The sequence below is a fragment of the Poecile atricapillus genome, chromosome Z (genome assembly GCF_030490865.1).
Source record: "Poecile atricapillus isolate bPoeAtr1 chromosome Z, bPoeAtr1.hap1, whole genome shotgun sequence".
NCBI lineage: Eukaryota > Metazoa > Chordata > Aves > Passeriformes > Paridae > Poecile > Poecile atricapillus.
The window spans coordinates 106,987,309-107,011,391 of NC_081289.1; the positions used below are offsets into that span (position 1 = coordinate 106,987,309).

Sequence of the window (24,083 nt, forward strand, 5' to 3'; positions counted from 1 at the left end):
CTGATATCATCAAAACAAGAGTGCATTTATTCTTATCATGTACTTGAATACCTTGTAGGTATTGATCTTGAAATGGTTCCTTAAAAGTCATCAGTATCAAATAACTGATTGATACTGTGTAATGTCATGTAATATGTCATATTTTTTGATTTTCCAAAATGCTTTTGTGGGGATTCATAATGTAATATTGGAACCTGTCACAAAGGTTTGAATATTTGTGTTGCTTCCTATATATGTGAGAAAATCTGAAATCTACATTTCTCCATAGTACTTTCTGAAAGAGTTAATTTGAAATATTCCCAAGCCCTTCTCTGCAGGGCTGCTCTCAATCCATTTATCACTAATAATTGGTATTGAAGATTGCTCCAGTCGAGGTGCTGGACTTTTCACTTGTTGAACTTCGGGAGGTTCACACAGACCTGTTCCTCCTACCTCTGGATGGCATCCCTTCCTACAGGGAATCAACTGCACCACGTCATCTGCAAACCTGCTGGGGAAGCACTCAATCCTGCTGTCCCACTTAGTCCCATCCCGTTGATGAAGACACTGAATATTCCTTATCCTAACAACTCATTTGTCAAGTATGAGTGAAGCATCAGTATTAATTTTTCTTCCAGACAGCGCTCTGCTGATATAGAGAAGTGAAAGAATTATCACTTACAACCCGAATTATATAAGAAGTAAGTAAACCACTTTTTCTAGAGAGGAGAACTTTCTGTATATGTTCTAGAAGAGTAAAAAAGCTTTTAAACTGAAAAAGACAAATGCTTTAACTTACCATTAACAAGTATCTTCGTTGCATGTAGGGATGTCTCAAGCTTTCCACTGCAACACTGTCAGTAAAATGAAATACATAAGACATTGAGCTGAATTTTAAATGTTTTTCATCTTTAATACCTATTTGTCTTATATAAATACCTAATAGCTCCTTTCATCTTGACTACAGTGTCTCCTTGTCTGTGTTTCCCTTGCCCCCTTCTGGCTGTTCAGAGATTTTGTACATTTCAAGAAAAAAATATCCTTGCATGGATCTAGTAAATTGAAAATGAAGCAGTAAAAAACGCCAACCAAGAAAATAAGTAAGCAAAACCCCAGAACAATACCAAACCAAAAACCAACACAGGAAAGTGTTGCAGGTCATATGCAGACTCTGATGATGTATAGTCATTTTTTCTTCTCTTCTATTGCTTAACACAACAGAGGTTAACACTGGCTATTACACAAGGGTAGGGGAGAAAGTAATTTCAAAAGTACTCTTCACAGAGAGACTGTTCAATTAATTTTACCCTTAGGAAAATTCTGGTTACAGAAAGGATCACTAGATAATTAATTCTGTAGTGTTGCAGGTGAATATATGGGATTTTAAACCACTCTCTCATTTAGCTGACATTTGCTGCCATGTTAGCCTGTCAAATCCTTTTCAGAGATTTTTATGTTTATTGTCACTGGTCAAGCTTTTTGTAAGTCTTGAACTAAGCCATCCAACAGACTTCGTACTTTTCAAGCCCCTTCCTTACCTCTAGCTAAAGTGACATCCCAGGTTTGTTGTTGTTATGCCTCCTTTATTTTGATTTTGACTTGCAGTTTGGTCCCTTATCTCATTCTACTTGGTAAACTGTCCTATTTTGTAGGTCCCCTTTATAGTGTTCTGAAAAGAAAATTTAACTTTAGTAATAGTTGCAGAAGAAAATAAAAATATATAAGGGTTATTATTTTTTATCAATAAATTGATTAAGGCCTCTTGGGGGATTATGCAGTTTAATAGATTTTAGCTTTCAGTTTTGGCAATTTTAGAGGCTTGTACATTTTTAAAATCTGCTCTTTTCTGTCCTTTTCTTAAGAATTCAAAAAATGAAAGTATGTTACTGCTTTGAAGCTATTGTGCCGCAGCATTTTTCCTCCTCTTGGTTTTTTGGCAATTCTGGGATTGGCAATAGAACTGCAGTCACTCCTGTTGAGTGCTATCTAGGAAAGAAGTTGTACAATGAAGGAAAAGGATATTTAACTCTTCAAGGTAGTAAAAGAATCCTGAAGTACGATAACTAAGGTATCCCAAATGCTTGTTACTTATTTTGATAACAGTGAATTTTCTTAGACCTCTGGTGTTCTTCTCCTGATTCTTCTCTCTCATATCAATGAAACATGGAACACATGCATTGAATATATCTAATTCCAGGCAGGACTTCTGAAGCTGTAGCTTAGGGATGCTCAACAAAATCATGTAAGAATACTTAAGTTTCTAAAAGGAGAAAATGAGTTAATGAGATTTCTATTTATTTTGGTCTCAAAAGTCTTTCATCAGGTTCATCTTTTTATTAATAAGAATGTACAGAATAAAGCATCTTAAACCCATGGAAGTCACAGAGGTTTCATCTGAACTTTCCTTTAATCATATGTTTTTTAAACTAAGGCCTTTTTTCAGTGTATACTAATCCTGTCCCTCTGTTACAAAGCATTTTATATACTCAGTGCCATATAAAGTTTATACTTTAGGTGTCAATGATACATAAAGCCCTGAAATAAACCCTGGAAAGGGAATGCAACTGTTGTTATGTCAGCATGTAGCAGTCAAGAGCAGGAAGAAATCAAAGCTATGAAAATGCAGAGCAGATAGCTTGATAATCAACACAGAACTATCTCAGCTCACTTGGGACAGCAGGGTGCAAAAAACCTGCTCAATATTTTGCAGTTTTGGTTTTCATGAGTTTGCTAGGGAAGGTGCTGGGGTGTAAGATCTGTCCAAATGACAGCAGAGCTGTAGTATGATGCTGAAGAGCTAGGAAGGCATGGGTACTATGCTCAGGGTCCCCTATACACATCTGCAGAACCAGTGTACCAAATCTATTAATCTGACTTAGAATCTATCATCAAAGGATTGCTTAGATTATCATATGATGCATTTAAAAGGTTTTAATGAGATGTAAAGCATTTCATGGTGAAATTGGTAGAGAAGTAAATGTCAAGATAAGATTTTTATCATCACCTTCCCAAAATAATGAGGAAATTAAGCAAATTACGAGAATGAGACCAGACCTGAATTCCAGAGCATCTTGAAAAAGTGATGTGGAAAAGTAGATGTTAGTTTCACACTTTCCCTTGATCCATGGTACTGATCAAGACTACAGATGATTGAAATGGCTCCCAGAGAACCGAAACCTAGCAAAGGTCTGTGGTTTTGAAGTGAGTGGTCTCCACTGCTGTGTTGCTATTGGACAGCTGCTGAAATCATGTAGTGTGTGTGAACCCACATTTGATTGTGGCAGCTGGAGCATCTTCTTTGTCTTCCCTTCTGTATCAGTGGTGTAAAATGGCCACATCTGCCCAAAAGGCCTTACCCCAGACTGAGTTCAATAGCTGTCCTGTCCCTTTACAGAGCTTGTGGTAGCCTGGTGCTTAATTGCCATTCTGTTGATTTCTCAGAGTTTGCTGTGCCATCTCCTTTGTTCTTGTAAGTGGGAAAGTAATGAAGCGGAAACCAGTACCTTCATATCAGCTCTGGGCTACACGTCAGCAGATTATTATTACCACTTGGTTAAAAATGTAAGTATTTTGTGTAATTGTGATCTTGTTAATAATAAATCACCAGTTTATAAGCACATACATAGAGCTGTCATTGTGATAAGGAACATGAACTGAAGCTTGTTTATCTTTTCTTACCTCAGTTACTTTTATAACCTTTTAAGGGAAAAAATGAAGTGGGAGATCTCTCGACAAATGAGAATTTTTTATTAGATTACACTGTAATAGATGTTCACAAAAACAAAATTCCCACTTCTGTTGTGCTATAACAAAAGAAAATCCTGCTTCTATAATTTTTTCCCCATGAAGTTAAAATTATATTTATTATTTTATGAATTAGAATGTAACTTCTGAATTGTTTTTTTACTATATCTGCTGCAGTTAAAATGGGAGATAAACCCTAAATGTTAGCTAAAGTCACTTTTATAGTTAAGATATAAAAAAATAGTGGGAATAATATTTCATAATATATTGACTTGAATTAGACAAAGCATGTAAAAATTTCTAGTAATGCTCTTCTGAGAGTTATGCCTTAACTCTTGGGGAAGCAGAGCTAAAATGAATATCTTTTTTATTTTAAAATGTATAAAATATATAATGTGTTAAAATAACATTTTGCAGTACAGTTTATTCAGTGATTTGGAGAGCTTTAATTTGACATCAATAGTTAAAAAATTTAAAAAATCAAAATAGATGAACACAGCAAGTTATTAACCTTTACAGTATGTCAGTCACACAGAGAACCATTCAACTAATGTCTGCTTATTATTGGCAGTAAATGGAATGTATTTTATTTTATTTATTTTTATTTTATTTAACAGCTGGTCATTTCATTAGTAACAGAACTCAGAGAAAACCAGTTCAATGGACTTAACATTCAGGAGAGGTAGGTGTTATCTAAACATAATTTTGATATGTTTTGGTTTGGGTCATTACAGTTCAGTGAGGATCATTTTACAGTCTTGGGCAACTTATGCTTCAGCTGAAGAGTTTTGGATACATATGTTAGGTAGTTTAAGGTGTGGACAAACTTGGTAAGTTTGGCTTCACATAATAGTTTGTACTTAACCTTGGAGTCATGGATTGGTTGGAAGGGACCTTCAAAGATCATTTGTCTAATGGTGCTGTTGTCACTATTTTTCATATGATCATGCCTTTTTTCTGTCTGATTTGTACCTTTCTACTGACCTTGAAATGCAGAGCACAGTCTTTTGTCAGTATTGTAAAAATTATGTCATTTGAATGTCAGTAGATTCTATTGATTGCACGTAAATTAAGTGAATTGCAGCTAAAAAACAAAAGAAAAAATGAGGATATTTTTTAATGTAAACTATAAATTCAAATTGTGTCCTCTGTTTTAAGTGTATTCAATTTATTTGATTAAATTATTAATAATAGAGTAGTAAATATATATAAGGACTACTTATCCAAAATTAAATAATTAGTGATGAAATAATTACACTAATAGTGTTATTTTTTATTATTTAATAGTAAAATAACTATTAAGTACATGAAAACATTAAAATATTAATAAAATTGAAATAATTCATAGTTAATAAATTGAATGAAAGAAAATGCCTGTAGACATTCTGCTGCCCTTCAGAGCCAAAAGGGATGCTATGAATAAAAGAGTTTTATGACCACAGCTTGTAAAATTGTAGGAATTGTAGGAAAGAAGAAGCTAATTGAAATCTTTTTCTTGTATCATTAGCCAAAACTTGGCTATTCTTCTCCCCTTCCTTTTTGCACCTAGATATTTGGTAAGGAAGATTAAATGAATTTGTTTAGGAATGATTTTAATATTAAAATCAAGGACACAGTTAATGAGGAGTATCACAAAGTTTCTTTCCATGTAGGAAATAAATGCCCACATTTTAAAAGTAGGGTGAAACTGATTTAGCTTAAAAGCTGGTTGAGACTGTTGGGAAGAGAAATACCTGATTTCTGCTGGGAGAAAGGGAAAACTTTGAACTTTGGTTGATTTTTGAATGTAGAAATTATGATATGAGTGTTTATTCAAATTTCAGAGACAAAAGTATTTTGCTTTTAGAAGTTTACATTTTTTCTTTTTGCCATTTAGTGATATTTTAAAAATTCAGATGATAATATCTGTGCAAATTCATTGTACACAGTGGAGTGCATTGTGCACAAGTCTCCAAGAACGTATTTTGAAGATTATGTAGAAGAAAATTGCCTTCACAGGGTTTTTCTCCTGAAGTTAAGTAAGAGTAAATTCATCTGCTAAATTTTGCTAACCTGGATAAGAAATTAGAAACATAATTTTACAAAGGGAACTGATTTAGAGTTTCAGTTCCGTGTATCCTGGAAAATACTACTGCATGATAAGATCATCCCAATGATTACCATTCGCTTGTAACAAAAGTGTATTTTGAAGTATTTCAGTATAAGAAACCTTAAACAGATATTTAATCAGGTAATTATTCAGAAATTTGTGTCTTTGAAAATGTGTCATGTTTTATTTCTCTCTCTGTTTAAATAGTAATGATTAATAATTACCTTGTGTCCGTACTGCTGAGCAGCCTGTTAATTCCCATCTCAGATCTTCAGAAATAGTTTTTGTGACTCCTCAAAGAAAATACTTTCAGTTTCTTGCAGAGAATGAACTTCTTCTAGTGAATCAGGAGAAAGTTGCAGGAACTCTGGGGAGCCTTTTACAAACAATATAGGACAATATTTTAATTTGCTGGAATTCAGTGTTTCATAGCTCTTGGTCTTTATAAGTGTCTTCCTGTCAATGCTACAGTTTCATGTGCTAGAAACAATATATATTCTCTGTAAAGTCGTGATTTCTTTTTGCAAATCTAGTCTCTGCCAGTTTAATTTTCTTGAAGTTCCAAAGTTTCTGTATTTTCTTTATGTTCCATATTCCACTGTCTTCAGTAATTTCCAGCCATGTAGTTTTAGTGAGAAGATCCAGCAAGTGGTTTGTATATTAAGATCCAAAGGTGCTACATGTTCCTTCAGCTGTAGGTCTGTAAGACAAAAAAATTCCAGCGGAGCAATTGAAGACAGCAGGATTCATAATTTTTTTCTGTTAAGAGGAAAGAGAGGTTAAAAAAGCAATAGGCCTGAAAAGCAGCTAGGTTGTCTCTTTTGGGGCTCCAGGAAACGTACATGGAACTATGAATCTCTAGTCTTCCTTCACTAGCCCTGGGAAAGGTAGAGAGGTGTCTAGCCCAGTAGTTATTGTTGCTGTAGCCAAAATAACTGGGTTCAATTCAGAATTGTGTTGTTATCCCTCACATGGTTTGCTTTGAGCACTTAAATATCAAAATTTTATCGGACTTCTAAACATTCTGCACACTATATGGAATGTTATGTCAACAGTCATTCCAGTAAATAATTTTTCAGCAGTTAGCTATGCATGTCTTACATTTAATCATCTGTAATTAATTAATGTCCTTTTTTTAGCTTAACAGTTTAGAATTTACGACTTTTCTGAAATATGAACTGTGTTTATTTTTCCCTTCAGCGTTTCAGCTAGTCATGTGAATGCTGTGTCCATTTTCTGTGTGCCTCTCATTACTTTGCCTGATCTAACTCCACTGCTGGAAACTCTCCTTCTTTACCATGGAGGTTCATCAAAAGAAATTCTCAGTTCAGAATTTCTAGAGGCTGTGAATGAGGCTGTTTTGAAGTAAGTGGCTAGGTTTGTATTATTATTTTAATTTTTCATAAAGACTATCTGTTCAATTCAATGTCTTTTTTCTAGGTTTGTATGCTGAATGCACTGAACACCTTTCCAGTAAAATGTTTCTCTTGCAGTTGAATAGCAGAGCTAAGATTGTTGGCCAGAGCAGAATTTTGCATTGCTGATGCACAAACTGGCATAACAGCTTTAAATGTTGACTTGGACTTTGTCTCACCTGTTCCCTAAAAAGGAGGTCAAAACCTTCAGTAGATTTTAGGAATTTCTGTGGAAATTGTGGTAATTTTTCCTAGAAATTCATTAATGTGTCATATAAGTGTATTACCATTCCTAACTTGACATTTTGGGAGCCATTTTAATTTTTCTGTGTGTAAGGTAGATCCTTATGTTTAATGTTTTTATAATTCTTTTCGGTTTTCTTGGAGGTTTTTTATTGTGAAATTGGTTTTACCTATTTTAAATCTTCCCAGTTCTTAGCAGATGAGTTTTAATGAATCTGAGAGAGGAGCAATTTGTGAAATACAGCTTTGCTTGTTTTGTTGACCCTGTTCTGATAAAATCAGTCTATGGATGAAAACCAGCTGAGTGAAGCTTAACATCAGCAAGGTTGGGTATGCCAGGAAAGGGAAGATACCAGGGAAAGCACAGCATACTTTTACTTCAGAATTGCTTTATTTAAGTTGTAGCTAAGGCGCAGTATTATAAATAATTTTTTTTTTGTACTAGAATATGTCCCTTGTGAACACTCTATGTCAATTATCCATTTCTCTCCTTTTTTAATAAATTTTAATTGTTTCCTCTGTACTCATCATAGTTTCTGAGATGGTCTAATGAAGATTTTTGTGGTGATCCATTGAGGGCTTCAGACAAAAATAGATAATGGGAACGTGCAAAAACTAATCCATGCATGGTACTAAAAGCCGAGGAAAAGGCATGAAAAAAGAATGTGAATGTGGAGGTGGGTAGTGAAAGGTGTGCCCAAGAAGACGGGGCTGTCTTTCACTCTTTCACTTGTCCATCTTCCATGGCTTCTGATTGTTCATATTCCACAAGCTTGAAAGACTTTGAGAGCAAGCTCACAGGTTTTGTACTAATGGTTTGTTCTCATATCAGTGAGCTTGTGAGCAGTCCATCACAAGAGACTTCTGACACTTCATGTCATGTAAGGCATTCTTTGGGTTGCCATAAGAGGTTCTTCTGACTAAAATAAATGTCTCTTTTCTTAACTGTTGATCTACTTACTTATCACAGTGAACAAAAATGTCTGATTTCACATGACTTTTTACTAAGTGACTCTTTCAGGGTCCTCAACAAAAATGTATGGTTTCCCTGAGAGCAGATACAGGCTCATACGTGCTTTGCATGGTATATTCCTGGACTGTCACTGAACTCATGTGGTCTTAATGTGAATGTGCTTGTATTTTACTTTTTTTCCCTGCTCTGATAACTGACTTCTGTTTTCCCTAACTCTGTTGTGTTCTGAACATGGGTGAGGTGTTCCCTAGAAATTAGGGCACTTGCAGGGCTCCAAAGAACTCAAAATTGCCCTGGTGAGACCATCTGCAAGTTCAGCTGTGGGAGTATAATCACTACAGTTAACTTCCTATATGGTTTTTATATCTTAGAGTTGCAACATCTCTATGTACTCTTATTAGCTTTCTTTTCCTGCCTTAATATCTATAGTATCTACCATGCTACCACAAAAACAACAAGAAACTTGGTGGTGGCAAAATCAGCTAATCTCTTGTCATTCTTAGTTTACTCTGATGTGCCTATGTGCTTTAATAGTAATATTTAATAAAACAGCATCCTGAAATTTAGCATTGCTTTACAGTTTTGTAATTCTGGATGCTTCAATGTATTTCTTGTCTCCACAAGTACACTTTAAGATCACTACATAGTATTGAGTGGAAAAAAAATCAGGCTTTTTAATGAAATTCAGAGTTCTGAGAGCTGATAATTAAACGAATGTATGGGAAAATAAATTCATGGAAAATAGATCCTAAAATGGTTTTAGTATTCTTTCTGCTGGTATTTTCACTTTAATCAGTTTTAGTTTGCATGTACTCTCCAGCGTAATTATAGGTTTTTTAATCTTAACTTGGTTTAAGACCAAGGCAAATATTTATTGTTACTTATGTATTGTTTTGGTTTGAACCTTTTAATTTGCAACAATCACAATAGCTACAAAAATATTCCAGGATGTTTGTGCTGTGATATCTCTTCTTGGGTGGTTAGTTTAGTATATTTTGATTCATGCTGGTCCACACTGTGTCTTTTCTTTTGTAGTGATACGACACCAATAGCTGAAGTCTTTAGATGGAGAGATAACTTGTCTTCTTAACTATTTGTCTGTTAAATACCTCTGGTCAGTGATGCTAGGCTTAATACTTAGCTACCTCTAAATTTTTGGGGTGGTTTTTTGTTGTTGTTTTTTTGGTTCTCTTTTTTTTCCTTTTTGTTGTTTGGGGGTTTTTCCTTATTTCTCTGCAAAGTTAGGTAATTCTTTGGTTATACAGAATATAACCAAATGCAGAATAGCAGAAGTATTATGCAGGACCTTCCTGCTCATCTGTCAGTAGTTGTCTGCAGGAACTAGTCCAGGTTTGAGAGAGCACAAGGTCCAGGGAGAGAACCTTTCTTGAGAGAGGAGGGGAACTTCAGACTTCATCCATCATGACCAAATTTCTCGGTTTTAAACACGTGTGGTAAAGTTGCATTTGTAGATGATGGTGATTTCCTGTCATTCTTTGCTATTATGGTTTGCTGTTGAACAGGCTACTGTAGACAAGATCTCTCTCTTGCTTCAGGTTGATCTTTGTGCCTCTTTTTCCCCCAATATGTTTAAAAAAAAAAAAAAAAGTACTTTTTTTGGTCTTCCTTCTAGTTACTCAGATAAAACAGTATTTTCCTCTCTAAACCAGGAAGAAGATCTCCCTTCCTGAATCAGCTATCTTCAGCCTTTGGCTTCGTCACTTACCAAGCCTTGAAAAAGCTACCTTACATCTTTTAGACCAGCTGTTTTCCATTCAGCTGAATTCACTTGAAGAAGTGGCTCGTGTCATAAAAGACTCACTGCTGGTATGTGCAACATGTAGTACGTTTGATACTGCTCTTTCATGCTTCAGGTGTGACAGTTTTCAAATATGTCAGCATAGAGACATGTATCAGCATAAATGGCCATTATGGGACGTGTGACTTGTGCAGGCCAAATCTTTAGTCCTTCAAACATCACTAATATTTTAGTTTTTACACTGAATTGGTAGAAGAGAAAAAAAATATTTCATCCAGTGATGAAGAATGGGTGAAGAAATGAGGATCCCAGTGGTGAGAGTGCTGAGTACCTTCCTCTGTGTTAAAAAATTATAAACTCTGGCCAGGAAGAATTTGAACCTGTTTTTACTTCGAGCTCTGGAGATCAACAGTCTGAACAACTGGAATCCGTTGTAGATTATTTTATTATGGACTGCTTAATTACTTGGTTTTGTTTGCAAACCTGAACAAAATTCTTAATGCAAAACATTTGCTAAACTGTGGTTAAAAATTATTTTCAAGTGCTGATTTATGCAGAGCACAAAAGATCTTCCCTAAGAGAAAACCTGGCACAGTACTTTTTCCAAAATAATGAGCTTGTTCACAGCACTAAATGTAAATTTAATTGTTAATTTTAGTGTGAAATAGCATGTGTGCTGTGCACTCAAATTATATGTTACATAAAATGACAGAACTAACAAATGGCATATGGTGTTTTATTTTCAGCCTATGAAACTGCTTACAAAGTATTTTAGTCAGGAAAAGAATGCTACCTTTAAATATTCTTCCTTTTTAATTTAACCTGCAAATCTCTTATTTTAGGGATCCATTATGATACTTGCAAATCATAAATGGCTTGGTGTCAGCAGTTCTTCATGTGGCATCTGGGGATTTAGGTATTGCAGCAAACAAGGCTATATACAGGTCAACGCCTAATTTTTCTGTATCAGATATATTGTGAATATATTGTGGTACTACACCTTGCACTAGCTGGTGAAAACACATATATATATAAATCTAAGTTATGAATATATAAAAAGAAGTCAAATACTTGTTTCAAGTGTTGTTTTTTGTTATTTATTATAAATGTTCATACTTCAGTTTTCTTCACATCCTGATCTCTGAAAAGAGTGGAACAGTACTGTGCTAGCACACTTAAGTTGTCTTTACTTGCCTCTGCTCCAAAGACGTTGTGCTTTTGAAATAAGATATTCACAGACTGGCAAGACCAGTGAAGCAGCTTTGAAAGGTGGTTTAGAGAGGACATCCTGTGGACAAAGAATGGAATGAATGGAGCCATAAAGAGGAAAGCAGTGGAAGCTGGATATTGATGACTGATAGGCATTGGTAAGAGGGAGGGTGCATAAATGGGAGAGAACATGACAGGGATAAACAACAGGATGAGAAATGTCAGAGAGACAGCATATAAGGAAAATAATGTCAGCTGGAAATTGTGTTCTAGATGCATAATGATATTTTGTACAGCATGTACATGGTACTGTAAAGATACTTGTGTGACATTAAATTAGTCAGCACTTTGAATCCAACAGCATATTAATTTAGCTTGCCTAAAGGGTATTAAATATTTATTTAGGAATGTGGATGTGCATTTTTTGGCAGTTGGATTATGATGTTTTAGGATGTAAGCTCTGTTTACATTATGGATATGGTAATGGTGGAATCACGAGACAAAGCTAGATTTCTACTTTACTACTTGGAAGAAAACCTTTAGAGGACAAATAAAAATATGTTAGTGATTTGATTATAGTACAGTATAAGAAGGAAATTTCAATAAGCTCTTTCATAATTGCATTATCAGAGTAATGTATCTAAATCAAATATCTTGATACAGTATTCATGTGGTACATACACCTCACAGACATCTAAGGTACCCAGATAGTTGTAAAGCACTATACTTCTTTTATGAAGGAAACTTGATATGTACTGATCATTTATTTTAATTCCAAGAGTAATTGTTGTGTGATGGTCCACTAAGTTATGTTTATATGGCATGATATTATGTTTGTGAGTTTGTAGCTAAACTGAAATTAATACTGGAAATTCTGTAGTTAGAAGTAATAAAAAGAAGTGAAGTGAGCATCACAGATGGTCTCAGCTTGGAATTAAGCTGGTGAGTGGATGTCTTCCTTTCTGAAGTAACTTTAGGGTTTGTATGTGTGCATTAACTAAACATGCAGTAAATACACACACTAGTATTTTATGCTTTACCAGGAATGGATAGATATGTATATACACAGATTTTTGAAGCCTGTGTATGTAAAAAGAGAAATGATTGAATTGGTATCATTTATAGTTTCTGTTTGGTTCTGAGATAGCTTTCCAAAGTAGTTTTATTTGTTTCAAAGGTATGTTGCAAGAAAAATGCAATAGGTTGAGAGGGCTTAAAATTTGTCAGCTTCTTCTTTATAAACCATCTGTTCTTGCTACATTTTGTTTTCCACCTTGTCAGCATAGAATCATAGAATCATTAGGGTTGGAAAAGACCTCCAAGATCATTGAATCCAACCTTTGACCGAAGCCACCATGTCAAGTAAACTCTGTTCCCTTCCATGTCCAGTAAAGGATGGAGATTTTTCTTGGCCCCCCTTTTGTAGTTAATGTATTTATAAGAACACTTTCTATAATCTTTCATAGCAGGGGTCAGATGGAGTTATAGTTGAGGTTTTGCCTTTCTGGGTTTCTCTCTATGACCTAATTACATCCCAAGTCCCCTGCCCCTTTCTCCAAAGGTCATAAGCTCTCTTTTTCCCTGAGTTGCCATGAAAACTCCATGCTCAGCCAGGGCAGTTGTCTTCTCTGCCAGCTCCTCTGTTGGCATGTGGACATGGCCTGCTCCTGCACCTTTAAAATTTCCTCGTTAAAGCATGTCCAACCTTCCTGAACCCCTTTGTTTTTAAGGGCAGTTTCCTGAGAGGCTCTCTGAACCGATGTCCTGAATGGGCCAAAGTCTGCCCTCTGGAAGTCCAAGGCAAAGGTTCTGTTGATCCCCTTCCTTCCTTCACCAAGAACAGAGACACTCTGTCATTCCATGGTCAGTGTGCCCAAGATGGCCTCTGACCACCACATCTCCCACATCCCTTCTCTGTTTGGGAGCAGCAGGTCTGGCAGGGCATGCCCTGGTAGGCTTCCCTACCAGCTGTGTCTGGAAGTTACCTTCCACACTCTCCAGGGTCCATACTGTCTCCTCTCACTGTGTTGAGTTTCCAGCAGGCTTTTGGCAAGTTAAATTCTCCCACAAGAACAAGGGGTAGTCATCATGAAACATCCACTGATAGAATATTTCACTTCATCCTGGCTGGGTGGTCTGACAGACTCCCAGCAGGATCTCTGCCTTGTTGGCCATCCCTCTGACTGTCACCCACAGGCACTCAGCCTTATCCCCACTGCCCCTGGGCTCTGCACAGCCAGAACCCTCCCCAGTGTACAGAGCCAATGCAAGAGGCATTAATGAGGAAGAGGAAGGATAGAGAAAATTACTCCTGATGCTGATAGATTCAGGCGCTTTTAAAAACTTCTGTAAAAATATATTTGTGCTTTAAAAATAAATGTATTCTTCAGAATACACATTTGGTGTTTCCTATAAGAAAAAAGGGAACATTTCCTATTTTAAATTGGTAAATATAAAATTCAGAAATAAAAATGTACAATTGGAAGACACAGACAACATTTAAAATTCAGCACCGTAGTAGTTTCCTTAAATTAGATGTGCTTAACTTCCAGAAGTGTTATGTCCAATTCATTGCATGTGAGTCTGGAAATTAAGAGTTACCACCTCAGATCTGTATGACCTTGGGCATGTTTTATGACCTTCCTCATGTTTATTCTTGAGAGCATCCTGTGATATGAATAAAACACAGATTATTCTGTCTCTTTTTTCCCATTTACTTGCTTACTGTAGATACAGATGTATTTTTCTTGTTTTTTTTTTTATTCAGTTCTGGCTTTTTGTTACAAATAAGTTGTTTCAGATTGTGCTTTCTAAAAATACAGACAGATAAGTAATATAGTTCTTTAAGACCTGTGTCCGGAAAACGTTATATTAGAAGTTTATTTTTTCTGTCGTAATACCACACATGCAGCTCCAGTTCTCTATGTTTGAATCATTTTGTTTAGTGTGTATTGTGCTGTCTGCATTGTGAATGTTTTAGAAGTGATTGAACAATACATATGGTTTGATTTCTGTGAAGAGCATTGAATAGTTCCAGACAAGATTATTGAAATGTAAAATGTTTTTTTATTTTGAAAATATAAGGAGATAATGTCAACAAGAAGAAAATTTTATTAAAATCCCTCCTGAAAATGATAATCCCTCCCAAATTCCAGAACTGCTGCCGGCAGTAGCAGAATTGTGCTACCTGCTCTTCTCCTCCTTCACAATGGGCATCTTCAAATTGCAGGGCAGACTTTTGCACTACCACAGCATTCTTGCTCTGAATGCTTGCAAATTATTCCATGCTGTCCATTGATCAAAATCTTGTGAAATTAGGTAGCAGAGGGGTTTGGGCTTGGGTTTGTTTCTTGGTTTTGTTTTTTTTTTTCACTTTTGACTACCAGTGATGAAATTCATATTAATTTCAGTAGTTTAGATAAATCCTTGAGGCTATTAACTACGATTTTCTGTAGTGAGTACTGTTAGATTGCTGCTGGCTACCAGGAAGAAGTGTGGAGTCTTTCATTGTTCTGTACAGCATATTTATTTTAAGCTTGTTCAGAAGAACTAGGTTTTGATCCTGGTCTGTTCGCCCATGTGCTGCTGGACCCTTTCTGGTTTGTATTCAGCCTCAAGTAAAAGTGTGTCACTTTGTCATCATAGAAGTGTGCCTGCAAAGGTGGGTAGAGAGTCCGAAAGGGGAGGAATTACTGAATCAACCAGTTATCCCACAGGACTGAAAACACGTTCTCACTTTCCAGAACCTCAGAATGGTTGGGAAGCCAGCTCTGGAGATCTAGTCCAGTCTTTCCACAAACAAAAAAATAAACAATCAAAGAAACAAACAACCCCCAAACAAAACAAACAAAAAAACCCCAAACCCTGAACCAGAAAATCCCCCAAGATGAGGAGAGGCCCGTGGGTGCTGTTGGTGCCATGCTGGGGTTCCTGCCTGCCCGCTGGGTTTGGGGTGCTGCCCTGGAGCGGGAGCTGGCGCACATCCCATAGCGCAGCTTGGAGCGCAGAAAACGGGGCGCAGCAGCGAGGTCAGTGCCACCTCCTGCTCAGGGCTTGGCAGCAACAGCTGGGGGAGAGGAGGAGCTTTTCTAGACAGCTTTTGATAAGGGCTGTTTGTTGTCGTATTAAGCAAAGCCCTTGTTCTACCTGTGTACAATTAAAAATATATTCTTTTAATTGTTATTGCTATAACTTATTTTCTATAAACATAACTTTTATATCATTACAGTATTGTATTAGTTTTCTACTTGGTACTTTTTAGCTTGAAACAAATGCATACAAGTTTTCAGTAGTGTGTTACGCACTTTAAGCTGTATTAATAAATGCCATTTTATAAACATTATGCTTCCTAAAGTTTATAGAATGCATTTTATTAAACATGCTTTACTCTAGGCTGTTTGAGAACTATATTCTTACTAAATTTAAAGGCACTAACATCGGAGTCACTACGTGAGGGTTTGGTTTTCAGCTTAGACTTTAACGTAGTACTTTGGGGAATGCATGAGTGGGATTTTTTTCTAGGTGTTCTAGAAAAGCCTAAGAATGTGAAATTGGAAAGCAGTGTATTTACTGATCCATGTTTAATATCACAACTTTCTCAAAACAGTCTTTTGTGGGGTAGCATGGTAAAAGGCTTCACTAGATTTAAAAATAAATAAATAAATTGATGCACTGAGATATTTAGCTTGTGCTAGCAACTCTGAAGTTCACAAAAGAAGATAATACTGTCTTGGATGAAAATGCATACAAAACTATTAAAGCCAGAGGTGATGAAATCATTTCAATTTCTGGAATTTAATTTTGAAGATGTAGCAAGAGTCTCAAAGCACATCCAGAAAGGATTGTCTGCAAAGTGGAAAGAAAAGCTTCTTGAAAATCTAGCCCTGTGTCTAGCCTCCAGCAATTGCGTGCAAGAACCTGTTCTTTCTGTCTGCCACCTTTAGTATTTGTAGTGATTGTTGTCATAAACAGATTGGGATCCCAGGTGTTTGCATTTAACAGCTGTTGAGCCTGCTTGGTCTCGCTGTGGAGAATCCTAAGAATCCTAATCCTGAGAAAATCTGAGGGTTTAGTAAGAGTTGATCTTAGAGTTACAGTTTAATAATGGCAGTATAATAGCATCCATGAGTTAAGCTGTAAATTATGCAGTGACAGTTGTGTGAGTTATTTCTTATTAATACCTAATTTTCTTTCATTTGTTTATCAACAGCCTCAAGCAGCAAGCCATCCTGCTATTTTCAGAATTGTAAATGAAATTTTCAAGTAAGTTTTGAAATAACTGTGGGAAAGGCTTTAAATATTGAGATTTTCTTCAAGAGCAGAAGCAGTATTATGATCTGCGGCATATTATAATTACAGGATATCTTTTTCTTTACCTGTATACTCTAAAGTCCCTTTCTATGTAGTATACTGTAAATAATGAAAAGTGTTAAAATTATTATGAACTTTAAATGAAAGTTACATGATAATAATCCTTGGTACAGTTGAATACATTTTATTTTAACCTTTAGAATTTGTAATTTATTTTGTACTTCAGTATAAATTTGTGGTTGAAATACAGTTTTGAGGTAAAAATTATAAGTGCTGAAATGGCTTGGCCCATGCCAGCATAAAGGCAGCATTCTGCATTAAGCAATGTAACCTCTTTTGTATTTCGTTTATACTTTTCAGTATTTATGTTAGATATGCTCTTAATGGACTTAAACTATTGATCCACCCATTAATAATGACTTTGGTTTTGAATGCATTAAAATTATTTTGAAGCAACCTGGAATTATACTGGTTACCACGTGGGGGCTTCAAGTCCTTTATACTCAGTTTTCAGTGTCTTTTCTTTTCACTTGACTTAAAACTTACTCATTTTAAGTAGATCTACTGCCAGGGTTATCAGTATTAAGAATTCCAATACAACAGTAATGTATTTAGTGGCTGACCCTTTGATCATCAAGAGTTTCCTTTCTTAGGAAAACAGGGCTCCCAGGTACAGGTGTTTGGGAGCATTTGTGTGTCTGTGTGTACATTTAGGTTTGTGCAGGTGCTAATAGATGAGTCTTGGCTGTAGAACTGTAGACCACTTTACTGTGAGAGTGGAGTCACTCGTCAGCCACTGCCCTGGCAGTTCTTTGTTGCTGTGGTCCTGTGTTTGCACACAGATGGCACTTTCTGAAAAGCTGAGATTCATCACTTTCCCAAAGCAATATGCATTTAAAAATTGATCTGACTTCAGCAGATGGGTACTGATGTCTTAGGCTGGAGGCTGTCTATTGTGATGGTACAGGGAGATAAAATTTGTCCAAGCTTCTTGGCTTATTTAAGGTCATGCTATATAAAATATTTTCTAAAAAAAACCCACATGACTTCACTACTCTTTTGCATCCTTTCCCTTTGAAGTAGAAATGGATAAAATGATGTTTCTCAGCTGATGCAGGAATTTGTCCAGCACAGTATTTTCTGGTAAAACTTTGCACTTCTGTTAATGTTTCAAATTGTCTTAAAAATATTTTCCTGTTTCTAAGCCTACATTTACGCTCCCTGTCTTTAGTTTGAATTGCTTCTGCTTAGTGTGCTTGTTCCTCTACACTGTTGGTATTAAAACCTTGATGTGTTGTAAGAATACTCTGTCTTACCTCCTCTTGATACTTACATGAAGCTGTGTATGTTAGCTGTTTTTTGCAGACCAATTGGTTTATGCAGCCTTCTGTTTGTTGTATTTCTCTAACATCCTTCCAACCATTATCAAGTGGTGTGCATATGTTAAGGTACTATACCAGTTGTAATTACATGTGAAATTTTAAAGAACTACTGATAAATAAATTTGTACTTCCTTGCTTGCAAACCTGTGTTAGGTTCTATAGCTGGCACAAAACTTTAATATTTGGGGTTAGTGTTCTGTTAGAAGTATGGATCTAAGCATTGTGACTCTTTCTGTAATAATTTTCCTTGGTATTTGCATGCATATTGAGATTAATTGTGCTAAATTATCTCATCACAGTGATATGAATTACTGCTTTTATTTCCCAATACTTTCTTGCTATGTGTGGCTATACAGAAGTCATACACCTAGACTGTCTTGAGTTTTCTTGTAATATTTACTCTTTTTCAGTGATTATATTTTCCTGTAGTTTTGTTAAATTTCTGTGTTACAGTAATGTCTTAGCTCTTCATATGCTTTGGAAGGAATGAAACAATTCTCTAGTACTTGTATCTCACTGGGAACTTTGAACAGTATTTCTCCTTTCTACTGTATGTCTTTCAAATAAGAGAATGAAAATTGCTGCTGTTTGCTTTTCTCCACTTGCTCCATTTGCACAAGGTTATTTTGCACTATGGAAGGTGAGTTGAAGGATTCATCTTTGTAAACCTCTAGAGTGGCCTATGGGATGCAGTCCCACAAAACACTATAAAGTATGTTTAACTTAATCATGGGAGCACTTGCTCTGAACACAATAAACTGATCAGATGCCAAATTTGGCTAATAAAGTTGTGCTAGTCTTTTTAACTGTATACTTATTTAGGTAGGATAAACCACATGTCTGCATGTATATTGTATATACTTACTAAGTGTAGTTTATTTGTAGGAGTTGTGTGTGAGGTTTGTTTGGGGTTTTTTTTAATTAAAAATAAAATCTAAAAAGCCTGCAAAGTTAGTATTTCTGTTAGTGGTGTAATGAACTCAGACACAGTTTAAATGTACAGCATACAAAGAATGTACCTTTTTCTTCCATTTCAGTTAACAGAGGTGTGATGGGCAGACTAATTATCTGATCTGTCATATCTAACTTTTCATTGTGTAGGAATGCACTGGTGGAAACTGAAGGAACTTCCGAAGTTGTGACAATAATACAGGTGTTTACACAGCTCTTCCTTCAGGCTTATCAGAATGAAAACAAACAGGTTAGTCAAGATCTCTTTTTTAGTGTTTTTCCATTGAGAAAATGCAGAATTTTGCAAAAAAAAGAAACCAAATTCTTAAGAGAAGTCACTGAATATTGATAATTAATAGCATCCCTCTGTAGCTGCATAGATAAGCTAAAGTTCAGTTCAAACATCTTCACCTGCACATAAAATTATAGCATGAAACCAGTTTGTAAGAGCAATTTACCTAACTTAACCCTGGGGTATGTCTGCCTAAAGTGCTTTTCACAGGCTCAGTTCCCCTGATGCTGAAGTTTCTGCCTGTAGAGTGAACATGAACATTGATCTTTGATAAAAGGAGGAAAAATGCTAGATGCATTTTTATTTTGCAGTAGCAGGGTCTCTGATAATAAATGAAGCAGAGATAACAACCCCATTCCCAGTCCCCTAAATAATTTTAAGTAGGATATTGAATATTCATATTAGTCTATTCAGAAGGTAAAAGACATAGAATACATACTGGGACACAGAATACATACTGGTTTCAGTTCCTGAGCCTCAGCAGTGGTCTCTCTGTAATTTTCCTTGGTCTATATTCTCAAATTTCATAGCTTAGTCTCTCATGCACAGATTTTTATACAGATCTTACTGAACTGAATCAAGTGGAACTACTTTTGTGTTGATTTAAACAAGAGCAAGATCAGTTTCTTACCTTAAAATTTTGAAATACAGATATGAAAAATCTTACCTCACAGGTTGCAAACTTGAATTCAGATTCCCAAATCACATGGTCACATCCTGACCATCTTGTTTGTTTTTTGAAATCAAATTCATATGATGCAAGTTTGGAAAGACCCTGTTATCTAAAGCTTTCCACTTTAAACTTAAGGAATTTCCAGTTCGATTTTTTGCATCTTTTTGAGGGAGATGGTAATTAAGAGAATGCTGGAATTTCTTGAAACTTATGGCACACTGGCTTTTAATTAGCAGTATGATTGAATCTGTCTTCTAGCTTCAGGCAGCTGTCTTGCTTAACACAGTAGTGCTGTGCATGATAATCTTGTGCCACCCTGACTGCATGGCAGCAGCACACTGTGTAGCCCCAGGTGGGGATCAGTGAGCGAGAATGAAAATAAAGATTCCTCATCCATCAGACACCCAGGAGCTAATCCTGCTGCACAGGCGATACATTTTTTTTAAGGTGAAGATCCTTCACCTGCTGGCATTGCAACATGGACTACTGCCCATTTTTCTAAAGTGGTTTTGAATGTTGAGTTTCCTTTATTTAACTTGCATACTGTTTAAGTCATGGAGTTCTCATTAAGGTGATATCTTCTATGATAGAATTACAAGCCCCTTATCTCACAGCATTTATGAATCAACTGTAATTTTAGCTAACAGTTTGCTTGCAAAAAGGCTGGTACTGTTTGCTTCTTAAACTTTAAGTCAGTCATCTGACTTGACATCAAACTTTGGTCATACCATCATTACATATATTCATAAGGTATGTCTTTTTGGTATCTGATTGCTCTTGACAGGACATATTGTGCTCCATTAGCATTTAGTAGAAGAATGGTAAAAACATTAATGACAGAAGATGAAGTGGGTTCTGCCTGGTCACTGAGACCTTCGGAATTTATAGACAGTTAATTGAAAAAACTCTAGGCAAACATGCATCCATAGAATTTGCAAAAGAACCATGTTGTGCCTGGCAGTTCACAGGTTTGTGTGACAGGAGGAGAGTGATTCTCTGTTGCAGTGTGGCAGCTGTCAGAAATAGCTATCTTTTATAATAACTTTGTAGAACATTTAGAGAAAACAAGGTTTGGCAGAAAAAAAGCTGAATAGTGGGAAAAGATAGTTCCACCGGGTTTAAGATAGTCTTTTCATTTCCATGTTTTTGGAGACTGAAAACAGTATAAATGGAACATGGGATTTAAACCTGCTTAGGAAAAAGTCCCATTTCTGTAGTTATTGAAGAAGTTTATGAACGGGTATACTGAGATCACTGTTGGGATATGTTTTGTGCTAGCAGATTTTCTTTAGATTTGTGGTGCTAGTGAAGGCTGACCTGAGGATAGTTGGGTCATGTTGCTTGTAAATTTATGAAGTTAAAGTTCATATTTCTATTTGATGGAAATTATGATTTTCTCATGAATTATTTTCCCTTGGTCATTTCAGAATTGTCATCAATTTTCAGCTAGGAATTTTGTTGTAAATAGCTAGATAAATATTGTGAACCATTATTTAATGTTGATTTCCTGTTATAGGTCACGGCAGTTATTACACCCAGCCACATCCAAACTTGTTCTGTCTGATAGCACCTTGTTTTGCATTTTGTGATGGCATACGTGAGGAAAGAACTGACTAAAACGCTGTGTTTATATGGAAAACGTTTTTGGTTTTGCCTAGACAGTAAACTGAAAATTGTGTTCACTTAGTTCACAATACTGTTCTCGTATGTAGCGTGCTGTGGATTGTCTTGGTTACTACTAATTGTATCAATCATATGAAATTGCTTTTTCATAGGAATTTTTGGTGTAACTTAATTGGCTGTACACGTACTTTATAGAGGGATTATTATTTTTTTCTAATTAGCCTAATTCCTCTTGACAAGTAGACTTCTAGAGTCTTACTCTACCACTGATATATAGGCTGTCTAAGAAGAATATATTCATGTGCTGTAATTTTATTTAACTGTTGTTGACAGAACAAAAATAGTAGTAGATAGAAAGTGTCTTTATGTTTGTTTATAAGATGCGTGCATATATATGCCAATAGAAAATAGTTGCTAAATATAGTCTTCATTGGATTTACAGCTCTATCACATTTTATAGAGTTCATATTCCCAGTCTGTGTTTCAAGAGATGATCTGTTAGCTAAATGCCTTCTTACTCCTAAAAAAGAAGACAAAAGAGTTCTAAGATTAATGGTATAGAGATTCAAATATGTCAAAGAAAGCATCATAGATTGCTTGAGAATTGGAAGGGACCTCTGGACATCATCTTCTCTAACTCCCCAGCTCCAAAACATAGCTACTTGTAACCAGTTGTCCAGGACTGTGTCAAGAGTGGGCTCTACAACTCTTCTAGGCAAACTGTGGTAGTGCTTGGCCACCTCACAGTAAAAAGAAAGTGAAAAAATAAATTACAGAATGTTTTCTGGTATACAGACAGAATTTCCTGTGCTTGAGTTTGTGCCATTACCTCTGATCCTGTCACTATGCACCACTGTAAAAGCCCTAGTTCTGTTGTTTTGCACCCTCCTTTTAGGTATTTATACGTTGGTAAGATCCTCCTTGAGACTTCTCCAGCCTCTCTCAGCCTTTCCTCAAAGAAGTTCTCAGGTCCTTTAATGATCCTTGTGGCTCTTTATTTAACTGGGCATTAACTGGGCATAGTATTTCAGGACAGGCTGCTGGAATGGCTGCTTACAGTGTGGAGGGGAGGGGAAGAAGCACCTCGCTGGACCTGCTGGCAATCCTTTGCCTAATGCTGCTCAAGATACCACTCACTGCTGTGCTGCAGGGCAAACACTGCTGACTCACACTCACCTTGGTGTCCACTGGGTCCACAGGTCCTTCTCTGAAAACTGCTCTCCAGCTGGGTGGCTGCCAGCATGTACTGGTGCCTGGAGTTATTCCTCCCCAAGTGCAGGACTTCATACTTTCTCCTTGTTGACATTTATTTGGCTTCTGTAAGCCCATTTCTCCAGCCTGTCAAGGTCCCTCTGGATGGCTGTCCTTTCATATATCAGCCACTCCTCCCCGTTTTGTGTCATCACCAAACTTGCCAAGGGAACTTGGCTGCCCCTTCATCCAGTTCATGACTGAAAATGTTAAATAGGACTGGACCCAGCAGTGACCCTGCTGTGCCCTGGTAGTTACTGGACTCCAGCTAGATTTTGTGCCAGCGATCACCATCTGGGTCTGGCTGAAACTGTCTCAGAGGGAGTTGGTGTTGCACTTGCACGTGCATGCTCCGTGTTGGATGTGCCTGTGGTGCGTGTTTGCAGAACAAACAGATTAAAGGTGTGCTACTGCTGGTCTCAGTTACGCAAGCAGCGTCCACAGGCAGGCAAGGTGCATGTTCTCAGATAAACAGGGTGAGTCTGTTAGCTGTGACTGCCCTACCTGCTGCTGGAGCAGGTCCTAAGAATTTTAGGTTTCCATTTTTGAACAGATGGCAGTAATCTAGACAACACCCTCAGAGTCTGTAGATGTTATTAGTTCTTAGTTTAGTATCATCTGTGAATCTGTTTACACTGGAAAATGAAATTAAACTAGTGTCTCTTTCAAGCTCTGCATATTAAGAGTGAAAACTTACATGAGTACAGGGAAAAAGACTGACTAGTAACATGTCATTTTCTTCATGCTCTGAACCTTCTTTGATGCATATACTTTTAAAATCTTTAAATAACTACTTTTCATAAGCAAGCATTTCTAAGTGTCCCCCTTTCTTGTACAAAATCCTAAAATTAATTAAAGAGTTAATTTTCTGTTTTCTTGCTTTAGTCTGTATTGTTAATTACTGCCTTAGATGAGATTATTCACAGTGGGTTTGTTTTGAAGACTGACCAGAAACCTCCTAAAATAATGATTTTGTGTCTCAGCATAAGTTTCCACTGAAGGCCTACTTCCCGTACCATCACCAGCCTCTTGTTAGAAGTTTAGTCAGACGTCCTTTTGGTAAGTTTTTTCATAAAGGATTTGCAGCATTATGAATCTGCATGGTCTGTATATGTCTTAAAACAACTTTAAAAGGGATAGATATAACTTTTTGCCATTTCCTTAACAGGGTATATTTGATTTAGCAATTT

General features: G+C 36.3%; 1 protein-coding gene across 1 annotated transcript in view; it reads left to right on the forward strand.

The window, feature by feature from the left end:
• FANCC (FA complementation group C) overlaps positions 1-24,083 on the forward strand; it is a 75,685-nt gene that overhangs the window by 42,170 nt on the left and 9,432 nt on the right. The window contains exons 5-11 of the mRNA XM_058828092.1: positions 3,421-3,540; positions 4,341-4,405; positions 7,013-7,177; positions 10,114-10,270; positions 16,621-16,673; positions 19,205-19,304; positions 23,877-23,952. Coding sequence (XP_058684075.1) covers positions 3,421-3,540; positions 4,341-4,405; positions 7,013-7,177; positions 10,114-10,270; positions 16,621-16,673; positions 19,205-19,304; positions 23,877-23,952 — 736 coding nt within the window. The remainder of the gene's footprint in view (positions 1-3,420; positions 3,541-4,340; positions 4,406-7,012; positions 7,178-10,113; positions 10,271-16,620; positions 16,674-19,204; positions 19,305-23,876; positions 23,953-24,083) is intronic.